The sequence below is a fragment of the Schistocerca gregaria genome, chromosome 3 (genome assembly GCF_023897955.1).
Source record: "Schistocerca gregaria isolate iqSchGreg1 chromosome 3, iqSchGreg1.2, whole genome shotgun sequence".
In the NCBI taxonomy this organism is placed as follows: Eukaryota; Metazoa; Arthropoda; class Insecta; order Orthoptera; family Acrididae; genus Schistocerca; species Schistocerca gregaria.
This window is the reverse complement of record NC_064922.1, coordinates 755,175,498-755,193,791: the sequence shown is the minus strand read 5'-3', so window position 1 is coordinate 755,193,791 and position 18,294 is coordinate 755,175,498. Positions and strand designations below refer to the sequence as shown.

At 43.9% G+C, this 18,294-nt stretch overlaps 1 protein-coding gene across 1 annotated transcript in view; it reads right to left on the bottom strand.

Moving 5' to 3' along the window:
• Positions 1-18,294, bottom strand: part of LOC126354054 (heparanase-like) — a 300,990-nt gene that overhangs the window by 33,715 nt on the left and 248,981 nt on the right. Inside the window, exon 7 of the mRNA XM_050003411.1 lies at positions 1,177-1,415. Within this exon, the coding sequence (XP_049859368.1) occupies positions 1,177-1,415 (239 nt within the window). The remainder of the gene's footprint in view (positions 1-1,176; positions 1,416-18,294) is intronic.

Below are 18,294 nucleotides of genomic sequence, written 5' to 3'. Positions count from 1 at the left end.
GAAGCTGGGTTGGAGGATAATTTCTGTGTATCTTCGTCAGAGGATTGGAGTTCAGGAAGAGCAGGAAGATCCAAAAGGGAAGATACAGCATCGACATGGGAAAGAATATCAGCAACAATATTGTTGGCACCCTTTATGTGCCTGACATCGGTGGTGAATTGTGAATGAAGTCGAAATAACGGAAGCGACGTGGGGGAGGGTCATCCAGAGGCTTTATTATAGCAGCTGCCAAGGGTTTATGGTCAGTGAGAACATAGAATGAGCGCCCCTCAACTTCCATTCAAAAATGTTTGATCGCCTCGTACACAGCCAGCAGTACACGATCGAACGTGGAATATCTGTAAGTCAATTTATAAAATAGATGCAGATGAGTGGCTTTCAGTGAGGATAGCTATTGTGCAATGTTATCATCTGATACATCGTTTGTTCAAGTTGTATGAAGCTCTTAAAAGTTGTTAATTCAGAGGTTCATTGTTAAAATATTTAGTCACTGTAAATTATTAACTCCATGTCTTTGCACCTGAGCTTGCCTGGGGCAGCCACATGACATTCTCATCATGAACCCAGCCAAGCAACCAAATTCAGCTTTCCTCAAAAACAGTCCTAGGTGGGCAAATAACTCACCCACATACTCATAAGATTACATGCCTACGTAGAATGACGTGCAGTGATTACAGCAGCACTGGGATATGAGATGATTGCGTTCAGAAATGGTCCTGTTTATGATAGGAGAGGCTCTCGTAGTAACTTTCTAATACTGATAATGAACCATAGTGGGATCCTTCACACCATTAACTACTTTCTAAGGCACAAACTCATATAACGTGTAGCCTGTAATAATTGTGAATTTGGCACACTAATACTCCATACTCTCCTTCAATTTTTGCTGCTGACTACTCTGGTAGTTTCTGGATACTTGTTTGGCATAATCTACATTTATCTTCCCTAAACTATTGCTTTTGACATCACACGTAACTGGACCTCCAGAAATGCCTTACTAGGTCCAGTAGAATAAGTATTACTTGATGAACTGCTACTAAAGTACAAATAATGAAAAACAGTTCTCCAATTATTATTACTGTAATGTAGAACAATGAAGAATATATCTTTTTTCAATGTACAAATGACAGTCATTGTAAAATAAATATTAACTCTAGAAAATAAATAAAACCATACCTGGAACGAAGACCTTTGTCACTGCTAAGTATATACGCATTAGCGGGACCTTCTATGCCTTTGATATTTAACCATACAGGTTCGTTCCCAGTATTAAGGCCATATAATGTTACTGATCCTTCACCAGCATCAGGATTTGCACAGTGAGCATACATTCTGACTGTGTCAGAAGCTGTTTGTTTTACAGAAAATACCTTCTGTCCAACAAGTTTCTTGAACAACACAGACAGCCACCAGTCCTAAAAATTGAAAGAATCTGATTCTAAATATATTTCTGCACATCTTAAAAAAGGAATATTTATTTACACATTTATTTCAATTCATTCAGTCACTCTGAAACTCTTTTCTTCTTTTCCAGGTAAGCAATAATAATTATACCTAGTTTCCTTCTCACAGCATGTGTGCTTTATGCAAATACCTTCACAACAGTACAACTATGTTATGAATAACAACTATTGTAATTAAAATGAGTGACCTTTTCAATAGGCACATTTTGCTCGGCAGGTGCTGTGAGACAGAAAGGATTAAAAATAGGAAAATTATTTTTACCAACATTTTAAGAAGATGAAGTGTATAAAAGTGTGTGTATAAAAGTTGAAGTTATGACAAACATTTGAGAACAAAAGTGGTGAAAATATGTTGATACATGAAAAATTAAAGTGATCTCATCTAATATTCCTGTTTCTGTGACTGGGTCATATGACACTGTAGTCATCAGTGCCCATCACATAATCCTATATAGAGTACAATTCCTGTGGCATATAGTGGCGGGATACAAAGTATGTTGTCCTCACTTTCTGGCAGGAGGAAAGTGTGCCAGCAGGCAATGAAATTATGTTGGCTTTCACTAGTCAAATAAGTTCAAAACCTAGCATTCTGCCAAAAAGTTTTGTGCAGAGTACATTCATTAATATGCAGCATTCCATTTTATTGGACTTAAATACAATTGTATGAAGACAATTTTATTATTATGCTGACCAGGAAGAAATGTGTTCTCTTCAAATATCCCTCATGCAACTATGGTTTGTCAGAAAGTGACGACCATTATTTGCACATCTGAAAAAATTCTACAGTAGATAAAGACACACATCCAGCGAGAAAGCAATAGAAGCAGTTAATGATTAAAAAAAATTATCTGTAAGCAAGAATGAACACTGTGCTTTGCATCTACTTTGTCTTTATTAATTTCACCTTCCTAGAATTCTCATGCAAGTTTTGGTTGACGACAGCTCACTTATCTGAAACTGGTTTTCCTGACTGATGGACATGCATGTAGGCAGGGCTAGTTTGACAACATTTCTCCATACAAGTGACTTATCATTCAACATCTTCCCCATCCCTGCTTTTGCCCTTGTACACTTTGAAAATCCACATAAGTTTTTGCTGCTAATTGTCAAACACATTGTATACAAATCTTGCACTTGGACACCTCTGTCAACCCCCCTCCCCTGCCCTCCTCCTCCTGCTCCTCTTCCTCTTCCTCTTCCTCTTCCTCTTCCTCTTCCTCTTCCTCTTCCTCTTCCTCTTCCTCCTCCTCCTCCTCCTCGCACCTCAACTGTGGTATGTAATGTATAGAAATTTAATTTTGAAGTTGATCTTTTAAATTGTTGCTAGTGGCCAAACATATTGCTGATCGATTTTTAAAGCATACTTATAAGAAAAGGTAAAATTTACATTTTGTGGAAGAAAAGAAGGATGCTCATTTATCCATTGCTGTAAAAGAGTTAACACAATGACAGAATCAGAAAAGTATATGAAGTATCAGCCTTTGGAACTATCAGTTTCTTCATCCTTAAAAATCATAGTTAAGAAGAAAAGAATATGTAAAGAGTAAAAAATGACTGTACAAGCAAAGCATATAAAGTTATTCAATGTAGAATCTTGGACACAAAAGATCTAAAACATGGAAAAGAAGTCAAAGTAATCAGTGTTTCCAAACTGAAATTTTTGCACTGCAGTGGAGTTCATATTCAAGTGAAGGTTCATAAGACACTGATTTTGCTTTATTACAAGCAGACAGAAAGGCTATCCACTATTTACATCTGGGAGGAAAATTCCAAGTAAAGGTGGTAAATAAACTTTCAGCTAGGGAAAAAAAATTCTGAACTTTTAGAGTTGACGATGTCTACCTCAGTGAAGAAAGAGTGATAGGTTTGGGCAAGGTTAGAAATGAGTGGCAGATCTGACTCTAGGATGAGAGGGACCGGTCTACTGAGGTTTCTTCAGACCCGTCTGTCTCTGTGCTGGCCTCATCAAAACATTAATTATTATTATGAAATCATTGCAACTCAACTTCATGCTATCTAAATGGGCTCCAGTCTGGGGTCTGAGCAACATGCTCCTCCTTTCCAACCTATCCGTCTTTCTTCCCGTAGGAAACAGCTAACAGTTCCAAAGGCTAGGAATAGTTTCATTTACTTTTAAGTATTTCAACTGGCAGTGCCTGAAAGATCATCTAAAAATAAGTACTGCCAGCTAATCTGTCACTTTGTAATTTAAGAGTGTTCTCAGTTGAATTTTCCTTATGGTATAATTATGCCTTATAACATAAACCTTAAACAGTAAACAATCCTCAGAATCTAAAAAGTACAAATCATGTGGTTCCATAACAGCTTAAGAACTAGATCAATAGCATAAGCACCACACATTACTGACATGTACAGGGGACAGGCAAAAATATGTAACACCAAAAACACAATACACTATCATGACTATGGTGTAAGAAAATGTTGCCATTTGATACAGCTTGCAGCCATCCCAGAATGGACACATACAGATCTTGTATTCCTTCAAGAGAATCTGATACTATTCTCCTTGCAAATTAGTGGCAAAATCAAGTAATAATGATGGAGATAGATAGTGATCATATTCTCGTCTCTACAAAGTAGACCACAAAATCTCAGTACTGTTGAGATCTGGTGACTGTGGTGACCTGGAGAGATGTAACAATTCATCCCTGTGCTCACAAAACCAGTCCTGAATTATGAGAGCAGGATGAACAGGGGTCCTGTCGTGTTGGAATACAGAATCCCCTTTGTAGATCAAACATTTTATCATGGGATGGACCTGATCAACCTAACTGATCACATGATCTTTGATAATAACACGACCCATCGGAATAACCATAGTGCCCTTGGAATACCACACTGTTGTTGTGGTCTTCAGTCCAAACTGGTTTGATGCAGCTCTCCATGCTACTCTATCCTGTGCAAGCCTCTTCATCCTTCTGAATCTGCAAACTGTATTCATCTCTTGGTTTCCCTCTATCATTCCCCCCCCCCCCTCCCGACACACACACACACACACACACACACACACACACACACACACACACACACACACACACATACATATTTCCCACCAGTACTAAATTGGTGATTCCTTGATGTCTCAGAATGTGTCCTACCAGCCAATCCCTTCTTCTAGTCAGGTTGCGCCATTAATTTCTTTTGTTCCCAGTTCCATTCAGTACCTCCACATTAGTTACATGATCTACCCATCTAATCTTCAGCATTCTTCTATAGCACCTCATTTGAAAAGCATCTATTCTATTCCCTCATCTAAACTGTTTATTGTCCACGTTTCACTTCCATACATGGCTATACTCCATACAATTTTCAGAAAAGACTTCTAGACATTTAAATCCATACTCAACATTAACAACATTCTCCTCTTCAAAATGCTTTTCTTACGATTGTCAGTCTACATCTACTATTTTCAGTTTCTCATTTCATAATCTAATTCCCATAGATTCACCTGATTTAATACGACTACATTCTGTTACCCTTGTTGTGCTTTTCTTTATGTACGTCGTATTTCCTCCTTTCAAGATACTGTCCATTCCATTCAACTGCTCTTCCAAGTTCTTCGCTGTCTGTGACAGAATTACAATGTCATTGGCAAACCTCAAAGTTTTTATTTTTTTCCCTGGACTTTAACTCCATCTCAAAATTTTTCTTTTGTTTCCTTTACTGCTAGCACAATGTACAGATCGAATAACATCGGGGATAGGCTACCACCTTGTCTCACTCTCTTCTCAATCACTGCTTCCCTTTCATGACCCTTGACTCTTATAACTGTAATGTAGCTTCTGTACAAACTGTAAATAGCCTTTAGCTCCCTGCGTTTTACCCCAGTCACCCTGACAACTCGAAAGAGTGTCTCCCAGTCAGCCTTGTCAAAAGCTTTTTCTAAGTCTACAAATGCCACAAATGTAGGTTTGCGTTTCCTTAACCTATCTTCCCCAAGGTCGGGTTCCACCAGTTTTTCCATTCTTCCATAAAGAATTTGTGTTAGTATTTTGCAACTCTGACTTATTAAACTGATAGTTTGGTAATTTTCACACCTGCTTTCTTTGACATTGGAATTATTATATTCTTTGGTGAGGCTGATGGGCCGATAGCTATCCACATCTATCGGGTTTTTACCAGGTTTGAGCATCAAAATTATGGTGCTCCCTCGCCATTGTGATGGACAGACGCCATTGCATGAGATCCGGTTGAAGATGATGAGAAGATGTTGCTTGTAGTCAGATGAGAGATGTTTAATCATCTGGCTGTGTATGCGATCAGCCCCAAGAGCTGTGTTGAGGCAATGTGCAAGGGCACCGTGGAGCTCCCACTCTGTAAATGGGACATTATAGGATTCACTACAGCATGTAGTGAATGAGAGGGCATTTCCTTCTACCGGCTGTTTGAGTGTGCGAAAGGCTGGGGGGCTCGAGAAAAGTGCTCGGCAATTGTGTTTGCGTTGCTATATAACTTGCCATTTATGGTAACACTGGGGACAGCTATTGGGGCCTGGTACCCGAAAAGACGTTTGATTTTTGCCCAGACTTGGGAAGGTGATGTGTGGCACCCAATGGTGGAGACATATCTCTCCCAACACTCCTTCTTCCATTGTCTCATAAGGTAGCAAACACGTTTAAGGCTATGAGGTGCTCCATGGAAGGGTGCCACTTATGCCGTTGTAGAGCTCACCAATGCTCCTTAATTGCTGCAGCGACTTCCAGCGACCACCAAGGGATTGCCTTACACCTAAAGAGCGAGGGATCATGTTTTCTGCCGCAGAAGCAATTGTGCTAGTCACTTGCTCAACCGTCACATCGATGTTACCATGTGGGGGAGATTCGATGGTGACAGCAGAGATGAAAGTTCCCCAGTCCGCCTTGTTCAAAGCCCATCTGGGCAGGTGTCCATGCGCCTGATGCTGCGGCAGTGACAGGTAGATGGGGAAGAGGTCACTACCACACAGGTCATCATGTTCTTTTCTCCACACAGGTCATCATGTGCTCTCCAGTGGATAGATGGGAGAAGGCCTGGGCTTCAAATTGATAAATCAATGGCCAAGTAACTACCACGAGCCACACTGAAATGTGTGGCGGCCCCAGTATTTAAGAAGCAGAGGTCGAATTGCGACAGTAAAGTTTCGACATCTCTGCCTTGGCCAGTAAGCATGGTACCACCCCACAAGGGGGTTATGGGCATTAAAATCTCTCAGAAGCAGGAAAGGTTTAGGAAGTTCATCAATCAGTCTAGCTAATACATTCAGGGGTACTGCAGCAACTGGAGGAAGATATACATTGCAGACAATTATTTGCTGCATCATCCTTATTCTGAAAGCCACAACTTCAACAGGGGTTGAAACGGCACATGTTCACTACAGACCAAGTTTAGGACATAAACACAAACTCCACCTGACACTCGATTATAGTTGCTAAGGTTCCTGTAATATCCCTTATAGCCGCAGAGGTCAGAGATCCACATTGCTGGGAACAAGGTTTCCTGGAGGGCAATCCAGATAGCAGGTGAAAAGCTTAACAGTTGCTGTAGCTCAGCCAGACGGTGGAAAAAACTGCCGCAATTCCACTGGAGGATAATGTTGTGAGACTGGGAAGGCATGGAACATTCAATGAGGCAGTTTACACCTGAGTCACCTGCTGCCACCAATTTATTGCCTGAGCAGTCTATATCCATTGTGTCTGAGGGTCTGGTGAGATCTAGGTCCACAGGGGACGCAAAATCCCCACCCCATCCTCAGCCGCAGAGCTTGTAGGTAGCGGTGGTGTGGGTGCCATCACAATTTCCTGGGTCTTAGGGGTTTTATTTTTGGATTTCTCTCGCTGCTACTTGGGTTTCCACTGGCTGGGAGGACTTCACTGGCTCAGTCTCCAGGACTGAGGATGAGCGTGAAGCCCTACAACCAGCTGCTTTTTGGCTCTTCAGCCACTGGCGGGGGTCGTCTTTCCCACTAGAAGAAACCTAGGAAGGGAGTAACCCAAGGGCCCCTTCCTAGCGAGACAAGGCGATGAAGACTTATGGTTCTCTGGCTTAGAAGTGGGGACAGATGTCCCCGATGGTTGGGGGGGGGGGGGGGTGGGGGGGGGGGTGCCTCACCATCAAGGGGTCAGGTGTAGTCTTCCGGCTCTGAGAGGTGACCTGGGTTAGTGGAGATGATGGTGCCAGAACTGTTGTAGTGGTGGCGTAAGATGATATCATACGCACAGGATGGAGGCATTCAAATTTTCTCTTAGCCTCAGTGTAGGTCAGCCTGTCCAGGGTCTTATACTCCATGATTTTCCTCTCTTTTTGGAGAATCATGCAGTCAGGTGAGCAAGGCAAATGGTGCTCTCCGCAGTTGACACAGATGGGGGGCGGGACACATGGAGTATTGGGATGTAACGGGTGTCTGCAATCTCAGCATGTGACGCTGAATGTACAGGGGGAAGACATATGGCCGAACTCCCAGCACTTAAAGCACTGCATCAGGGGAGGGATATAGAGCTTTACATCACACTGGTAGACCATTACCTTGACCTCGGGCAATGTATCACCCTCAAAGGCCAAGATGGAGGCACCGGTGGCAACCTGATTATCCTCCGGACCCTGGGGGATATGCCGGATGAAATGTACAACTCGCCATTCTAAACTGGTGCCTAGTTCATTGTCAGACTGCAAAAGAAGGTCATTGTGGAACATGGTACCCTGGACCATATTCAAGCTCTTATGGGGTGTGATAGTTACAAAACATCCCCAGATTGGCACAAGCGAGTAACTCCCGTGACTGGGCACAGGATGCTGTTTTGGTCAAGACTAACCCAGATCTCACTTTGGACAAGCCCTCCACCTCCCCAAACTTGTCCTCAAAATGCTCATCAAAAAACTGAGGCTTCATTGTCATGAAAGATTCCCCATAAGCTCTCAACCATACAAGGTACCAGGTCGAATAAGATCCACTGCCATCCTTAGCCTGACGTTCCTCCCATGGTGTGGCCAGGGAGAGGAATGATTTCGGGTCATAATTTTGTGTGTTGAAATGAGCTCATGATCGCTTAGAGACTGCTGGTGTTTGACCACCAGCAAGAGATGGACCTTGCTTCATCGCGTGTCATCTGCCCTGATGCCATCCATTCCAACCAGGGGGCCTCCCCATGGGCGCCACCCTGGCGCAGCAAAGGCCACCTAGCAAGATGGTCATTGACGGGAGTCCTGATGCCCCAGGGGGATGGGCATCTACCCCTTGGCATACGTGGGAAGTTAACGGCACAGGCATCAGCAGAGTAATGGCGCAGGCATCAGCAGAGCAATCCCTGTGTGGTCCGGGGGCTACAACCAACAGGGTACATGGCGGCCCCACCACGACGGACTGGAAATCGTGCTGGATATCAGGTGGAAAAAAGTCCATGGTCATCGTTGACACAGAAATCGACACTCCATAGTGCATGGTGTAAAACGCCCCCAGGGACGTGTCCTCGCCCAAGAGATGGAGAATGGGCAGGACTGCAATGCGATGACAAGAAAGTGGGCTTAAGATCTCAATGCGCGACGGACACGATGCACCTTGTAAGGTGCTCTTCCCCAATTGGCTCGCTCGCTCGGGAAAATTTTGAAGAATGGTGGTCAAATCCTACAGGGGACCATCACATAAAGGCTGAAATGTGTGAAACTCCTTTTAGTCGCCTCGTACGACAGGCAGGAATATCTCGGGCCTATTCTAACCCCCAGCACCACAGGGGGCCAGGGGCTAAGGGCCAAGGTCCATTATGACTACTCAAATCTTCACTGAACCCCCACCACATTTCCCTCCTGGGACATAAACTTGACCATAAATTTGAAACAGTGTGAAGCACGACACATCCAACCAAATTACTTTCTTCTGTTGTTCCATAGTCCAGATTTTATGGCTTCGGCACCACATTTTCCTGTTACAGGTATTTGCATCAGTTATGAGTGGTTTCAGGATTCCAGCTTGCCCTGAAATTCTCAGCTCATGGAGCTTTTGATGTTGACAGGGTTTGCGAGTGTGGCATTCAAGTTCTGCAGTGACTTTTGCAGATGTCCTCATCTGATTTTTCACAATAATCTTCTTCTCATCTGTTACCATCAGCCTTCACACACTTTTGTCCACATTATGACATAACAGATAATGTTTTTCTGCTTACTTCTCCCTATGTAGGTAAGCACCAAAAAAATATTTTCACACTGTGAGGTGAAAGTAGCTGATTGAAATTTTATGAGTACATCTTGCCACCGTGAAAAATGACTTGTTTCAATGACTGTCAACCCAATTTGTATATTAGTGATAATACAAAATATGCTGCCCTACTTTTGACTTTTTCACTGTCCTTTGTCAGTTTTAAATGTTGCAGATTTCACACCGCACAGCAATACTCCCAAAGAGGATGGATAAGCATAGTGTAAACTGTCTCTTTAGCAGTGTTGTTATATTTTCTAAGTGTTCTGTCATTAAATCACAGTCTTCGGTTTGCTTTCCCCACAACATTATCTATATGATCATTCCAATTTAAGTTATTCATAACTGCAATCCCTAAGTATTTAATTGGATTGACAACCTTTAGATTTGTGTGATCTATCATGTAACTGAAATTTAGTAGATTCCTTTTAGTGCTCACGTGGATGACTTCACACTATTTAGAGTCAACTGCCTCTTTTCTCACATTACAAATATCTTGTCTAAATCATTTTGCAGTTGGTTTTGATCATCTGATGGCTTTACAAGATGGTCAGTGACAGCATTGTCTGCAAACAACCTCTGAGCACTGCTCAAATTGTCTCCTAAATTGCTTATGTAGATAGCAGAGGGCCTATAGCACTTCCTTGGGGAATACCAGACATTACTTCTGTTTTAAACGATGACTTTCTGTCATTTACGATGACCTTTCTGACAGGAAATCATGAATCCAGGTGCACAACTGAGACACTAATCTGTAGGCATGCAATACAAGTTGCTTGTGAAGAATGGTTGAAAAGTCTTCTGAAAATCTAAATGTAGCGAATCAATTTGACACGACCTGTCAAAACCACTCATTATTTTGTGAGAATAAAGAGGTAGTGTTTCACAGGAACAATATTTCTGAATCAGTGTTAGATGTTTGTCAAATCATTTTCTTTGAGGTGTATCAATGTTGAAGCACAGTAAATGTTACTGCAAATTGACATTAGCTATACGAGTCTGTAATGAAATGGATTTCTCCTATTTCCTTTTGTGGGTATTGGTGTGACTTGTATAACTTTCCAGTCTTTAGGCACATATCTTTCAACAGTTGAGCAGTTCTATATAATTGGCTTGATTGTTAAGTGTGGAGCTATAGAATAAGCATACTCCGAAAGGAACCTGGCTTGTAAACAATCTGGACCAAACTGAAAAACTTTGCTAATCTTGGGAGTTTTGCATACTTTTAAATTTGGCATGCTTTTTTCCATTGCTTCTGCTTCTCTGTGCTGTTTTGAACACCATGGGGGATCAGTACCACCTCTTGTTAATTTATTTGGTATAGGTCTAGCTCTCAGTTGCCATAGATACTATTTCCTTGAACTTAAATCATGTTTCATACACGCTTACAAAGAGTGGAAACTGTCTCTTAGGAAGGCATCAAGTGAATTTTTACCTGTTTTTTCAAACTGATGTATTTTGCAGTTCTAATGCGTGAATTTGGATATTTCAGTATTCACTCTTGCTGTAATAACTTTGTGCTCACTAAAGCCTGTATCTTTTATGATGCTCCCTGATGGCTCAGGATTGTTTGTTGCTAAGAGGTCAAGTATGCTTTTTCAACAATTTACACTTTGGGTGCCCTCCTGGACTAATTATTCAACGTAATTTTCCGAGAACACATTCAGTACAATTTCGGATGACGTCTTACTCTTACCTCTGATTTCAAGCATGTATTTTCATCAACATTTTGAGGATAGATTGAAGTCACCACCAAGTATCTATTTGAACAGAGACTCAAGTCTTCTTTCAGCTGTTTAGTAACTGTATCATCTGAGTAGTGGGGTCATTAAAAGGAATCAGTTATTGATCTACTCTGGTTAACAAATATACCTCTGCCCATTCTAACTCATTGGCACTAGCTGCTTCGATCTCACTAGGTAAACTACTTCGTACAACAATAAACATCATCACCAACTCTATTTAATCTACCCTTTCTGAACACAGTTACGTCCTTTGTAAAAATTCTGGCTGAACTTATCACCATACCATTACCAATGGTTTCTATTAGGACTTGGAGCTCTGCTAATTTTCCAGTACAGCCACGACAGTTTATAACTACAAAACTGATTGTTACTGGGTCTACATTCCTGTTTTTGCCATGATGCACCCTTTTAGACTGATGTCCTTTTTATAGTTTCCCAAGAACTTCTAAACTACAAAAACATTCCACATAGTTCCTGCTATCCATGTACCACTTCCTGTGCATAGTGGACCCCTGACTTATTTAGCAGAACCTGGAAACCCATCACCCTATGGTGCAAGTCAAGGAATCTGCAGTGTACAAGGTCACAGAACCATCCACGCCTCTGATGCAGACCCTCCACCTGACTCTATTGTTTTTTGTTATGGTTTTAGGGTGCAAAACTGCTACAGTCATTAGCACCTGGTCTGTGGCTTAGGGAAAAGTGAAAAAAAAAAAAAACACCAAATTGGAAATCAGCAGCAATGGGAGCGAAACTCAAAAAGTGGGGAAACTAAAAAACAGAAGTAAAGCTTAGAAAACCACCATAGATGGGGGGGTTGTTTTCCTCAAAAAGAGCTTCAAATGACCAATGTCATCTCACTGGCACGTGACTGGCAGAGTGCGTGTCATCTGCTAAAATGGAATATATATCAGGTGACATCTGTAGACGGGCACATAACGGAGTAAAATAGGGGCACTCAAGTAAAAGGTGTCTCACCGTCCACAGTTGAGAATAATGGGGACAAAGCGGGGGAGGACTGCGACTTAAAAGATGTCAATGGCTAAAAAGACAGTGCCCTATCCGGAGTCTAGTTAAAATTACCTCCTCCTGACGGCGAGTTCGGGAGGAAGAGGTCCAAGCACAGGGAAGAGCTTTCACATCCCGCAATTTATTATTGTTTATTATTGGGAAGTGTCGACCAATGTGCATGCCATAAAAGAGCAACAAGATGACATAAAACACCCTGTAGATCGGCGAAGGGAACCATGCAAACAGCAGGCTGGAGAAGAGAGACCGCAACCTTGGCAGTTATATCGGCCACTTTCCACAGATATCAATGTGTCCTGGGATCCAGAGGAATACCACAGAGATGCCCCCAAAGTGGAGCAAGTGGAGGCAGTCCAGAATCCGGTGGACCAAAGGGTGGACAGGGTAGAGAGCGTGGAGACAGAGGAGAGAGATGAGCGAATCTCAGCATATAATATACTGTTCCCGCTGATGTGATGGATGTATTGGACAGCCTGGAGAACAGCGTAAAGCTCCACAGTAAAAACTGAACATTGGACAGGAAGCTGAAATCGATGAGGGGTGTCGCCAACAATATAGGCACTCCCAACACCAAATGATGTTTTTGAGCTGTCAGTGTAAATTAATGTGGCATCCTTCATTTGTGCGCATAGAGCAGCAAATGCACGATGATAAATGAGAGAAGGGGTACAATCCTTGGGAAACTGACAAAGGTCCCAGAGCAGGCAGGTCCGGGGGCAGAGCCAAGGCGGTGCTGTACCCCCAGTTGTCAAGAAAGTTTTAGGAAAGTGGAAGGAAAGAGAACGTAGTAGTTGACGGAAGTGGACTCCTGGTGGTAGTAGAGCCTAAATCCAAGGTGGCATAAAAAATAGGTCATGGGCCAGATTAGCAGGCATGGAAACAGATAGCTAGCTTAGTGACTCAGAAGGACAGCTAGCCGATTGGACAGTGGAGGTTCAGCAGTCTCAGCATAAAGGTTTCCCACAGGGCTGGTGTAAAAAGTTCCAGACGCTAACCGCAATCCATGGTGGTGGACAGAGTCGAGACGCCGAAGAATATACGGCCGAGCAGAGGAGTAAACTGTAATTCTACAGTCCAATTCCAAGCACACTAAGGCACGATAGAAGCGGAGAAGGACCACTCGGTCCGCTCCCCAGGAGGTACCATTCAGAACACAGAGGGTGCTGAGGGATCGCAGACAGTGAGCCGAAAGATAGGAAATGTGGGACGACCAGCACAGTTTTCTGCCAAACATAAGACCCAAGAATTTAGCTATGTCCGCAAACGGAAGGTTGACAGGGCCTGGATATAGGGAAGGCAGAAGAAACTCCATACAACACCAAAAATTGGCACAAACGGTCTTACTGGGAGAAAAGCAGAAGCCGGTTTCGATGCTCCAAGAGTGGAGGCGATCGAGACATCCTCGAAGACGTCGTTCAAGAAGGCTGGTCCATTGAGAGCTGTAGCAGATCGCAAAATCGGCCACAACGAGAGAGCCTGAGACATTGGGAAGGAGACAATCATAATTGGATTAATGGCAATGTCAAACAGTAGAACAATTAGCAAGGAGCCCTGGGGTACCCCATTTTCTTGGGAGAAAGTACGGAAGAGAGTAGTGTTGACTTGCACTGTAAATGTGCACTCTGCCATAAATTCACGAATAAAAAGGGCCAGCCGACCTCGAAAGCCTCAAGAGAACAGTGTGTGGAGGATGCCTCTCCTCCAACAGGTATCGTATGCTCTCTCCAGATCAAAAAATATTGCTACTGCCTGGCGTTTCCCGAGAAAATTGTTCATGATATAAGTGGAGAGAGCAACAAGATGATCAACTGCACAACGATGCTTTCGGAAACCACATTGGGCAGGTGTTAATAGGCTTCGGGACTCCAGCCACCAGGCTAAACGGCAATTCACCATATGCTCCAAAACCTTACATACAATACTCATGAGAGAAATGGGGCGATAGCTGGATGGGAGATGTTTGTCCCTTCCAGGTTTTGGAACAGGAACAACGATAGCTTCCCACCATCTTCTGGGGAATGTACTGTTGGTCCAAATTTGATTATAAAGGCAAAGGAGGTAGCGCAGACTATGGTATGATAAATGCAGCAACATTTGGATGTGGATACCATCCAGTCCTGGGGCATAAGAGCAAGAAGAAGAGGGTGTGTGTGTTGGAGTCTCCGCATGGAGAAAACAGTATTATAGTTTTCACTATTTTGAGAGGAGAAAGCAAGAGGTTGCACTTCTGCTGCACATTTATTCAAAAGTAAGGCTGGTGGGTAATTTGAAGAACTCGAAATCTCAGCAAAGTGTTGACCCAATGAGTTAGAAATTGTGATGGGGTCCACTAAGGTATCATGCACGACAACGAGCCCAGAGATTAGGGAGAAACTAGGCGCGCCAGATAACCGTTGAATTCGACTGCAAACTTCTGAGGATGGAGTGAAGGTGTTAAAAGAGCTAGTAAAGAAGTCCCAGCTTGCCTTCTTGCTATCGCAGAGGATGTGATGGCATCATGCATGTAACTGTTTATAGCGGACACAGTTGACCAAAGTAGGATGGTGGCGGAAAACGCGAAGAGCATGTTGTTCCTCATGTATTGCATCACGGCACGCCTCATTCCACGAAGGAACTGGGGGGCGCCAATGCAAATCGGAGGTGCGAGGTATTGAACGTTCCACAGCTGTAAGAATAACTTCTGTACTAAAAGTGACCTGATCATCGACGGTAGGAAAGTGACAGTCATTGAATTTTGCTAGAGATGAAAAAAGTGTCCAGTCAGTTTGGGAAAACTTCCAGCATCTCGGGCGCATAGATGGCAGTTGTGGCTGAACCATTCGAGCGCTGGGCTAGCTGAACAGTACCAACCGAAGCTGAACAGTACCAACCGAAAGGTCCAAATGAGATAAACTTGTTGTGGAGGCAGACAAAAATGTAGGGTCCCCAACATTGAGGCAAACAAGATCTGCTTGGTGGAAGATGCCAATCAATAGGGAGCCTAGCGGACAAGAACGCGGAGATCCCCAAAGTGAGTGGTGGGCATTGAAGTCCCCAACCAGCAAATAGGGGGGTGGGAGCTGTCCAAGGAGATGAAGGAGATCAGCTCTTGCCATCGGTGTGGACAATGGAGTGTATACAGTACAAAGAGAGAAGGTGTATCCAGAAAGGGAAAGACAAACAGCAACAGTTTGGAAGGAGCTGTTTAAGGGGATTGGGTGATAATGGACAATATCATGGAGAAGAATCATGAGTCCCCCATGTGCTGGAGTGCCGTCAACAGAGGGGAGATCAAACCGGACTGACTGAAAATGAGGGAAAACAAAGAGATCATGGGGACGCAGCTTTGTTTCCTGAATACAGAAGACGACCAGCGAGTAGGATCATAAGAGGATCGACAATTCATCCAATTGGCTCTAATGCCGTGAATATTCCAATGGATAATTGACATTAAGTGGACAGAAAAGGGAAGAATCTTCCCATGGTTGCTCTCAACTCAAGAACTGCTGAGAGCTGGCAGCCGACAGCATGGAATGGCATTCAGCCAAAGGCAGAAGATCCTGATCCATAGGTTATTCGGGAGCAGCTCCTACCACCAGCGATTGGCTGGTTGATCGGCCGCCAGCAGTGTGTCTTGGCGACACAGAAGACGGCCGAGGGCGGTTACCACCAGGTGGCGCTGTAGGTGATACATGCCATGAAGGAGGAGAAGGACAGGAACTGGGTTTCTTATGAGCCTTCTTGGAAACAGGGTGGTGCGATGAGGGAGGATCGATGGTTGTGAAGTCGGGGTATGTAAAAAATCTTCGCGAGTAGGCTCTTTTTCGGAAGTCCGGGCGTCCGATTTTGGGGCTTGTGATTTAGCAGAAGCTGATGAAGGGTGAGCCATAGAGTGAGCAGGTGATAGTGGGGAGGTTGAACAGGTGATCTTTGCGCTGGCCGATCTGACAAATGTTGCGTAAAGGTGAGATCACAGGTCTGCCTCCCTAGTAGGCTGAGGAGGTACAAGGACAGTGCTATATTTACCTGCTGGAGGCACAGTGGGCTTTCAACTGGCGCATAACTTACGAGCAACAAATGTAGACACCTTTTCCTTCACTCTGATTTCCTGAATAAGCTGTTCATCCTTGAAAATTGGGTAATCTCTAGAGGAAGCAGCATGGTCAACCATACTTGATGCAACAAGGGAGTGGAGGTGGACAAGCACCCTCATGGGCATCCTTGCCACACGTAACGCATTTGGCCAGATTGGAATACGACTGGCTGGTATGATTGAACTGCTGACACCGATAGCTACGTGTGGGGTTGGGAATGTAAGGGTGAACTGAAATTATCTCATAGCCCACTTTTATGTTCGATGGAAGTTCAACTCTGTCAAATGTCAAGAAGATAGTACAGGTTGGAACCAAGTCCTTGTGAACCTTTTTCATGACTCGATGAACAACCGTTTCACCTTGGTCAGACAGGCAGTTTTGAATTTCATCATCAGACAATCAGCTGAGGGAGCATGTATAAACCACCTCACGTGATGAAATTAAAGTGCGGTGCACTTCCACCCGGACGGGGAAGGTGTGTAGCAGCGAAGTTCGTGGCAATTTTTGTGCCTGGAGGGCAATGACTGTTTCTAACAACAAGGTGCCATTTCGTAATCGGGAACACGACTTTACAGGACCTGCAACTGCATCGACACCTTTCTGAATAATGAAAGGTTTGACTGTGGAGAAGTCTTGACCTTCGTCCGACCGAGAAACAACTGATGGAAGAATTGTCTGTGGCTGAGACTCATTTAACTTTCGCTTGTTACGAGGCAACCATTGCAGAAGTATCCCCCATGATTACCTGCATTTCCAATGGCACGGTCCTTCCTTATGGGGGCCCTCTCTGAGGGCACTCCTGCCTTAGGTGACTGTCCATGCCTCAGGTCACACCTCCTGAGAAACTGAGGGAGGGATCAATCGGCATGTTTGGAAGGTACCAGCTCAGGTAATCACCCCTAACTGGGCCTCGCCGTTATCAGGGGGTACGTACGTATCCTACCGGACTACCCGAAGCGGGGAATTATGCATTACTACATCACCGGCTACACATGGGAACGTGTGGGTCGGCTTTCATACACGCACAAGGAGGAAGGGAAAGGGAAAGGGGTCTCAAACACCGCAACAGAGAAGAGGGTAAAGAGAAGAGTCAAGGAAAAGAGAAGGACAGAGGAAGGACAGAGACTTTCCAGCATAGAAAGCGATGAAGACAGACTGTCTTACAGTTTCCAAGCGTTGATCTCCGGACGTAGGCACGAAACCTACTCCCCGAGGGGAAGAAGGGGAAGGGGAAGGCAAGAAGGGAAAGGGAAGTGGCGGAGGTGAGGGGGTGGGGAGGGGGAGGATGGGGGATGGGGAAGGATGTGGAAATGGAAGGTATGCAGCCCGGAAAGGAAAGAGGGCTGCACTAGCTCGGGATCCTGTGCTTGCCATGCATTTATCCACAAAAGAGTTGTGGACTCCCTGGGGGATGACTCTATTGTGAAGAATCAAAGTCAGCTCTGTGAGCTCCACCTTCATCTCACGTGTTCAACCATGCACTTCTCGCAGCATTTCCATATTTTTATCCAACCCCTGTATATAGCGTACAGCTGCAGACTAAATTGTACATTTAAATGCAGTACAAAAATAGTATACCCTCTCTCACTAAATACAACAAATTTTTGTCAGCAGTTGTTTCCTCACAAATCAGTTAAATAAAATTGAAATTTAATTTTTTTATAGTTAGTGAACAAGGAGGCGCACATCGGCACGGCGTGTCACGGACAGTAGTTGCCACAAGTAGAGTCCTGTCCACCAGAGGACACGCGAGAATTCGGCCGCGACCTCTGCCAGCAGAACAACAACAACAACAACAA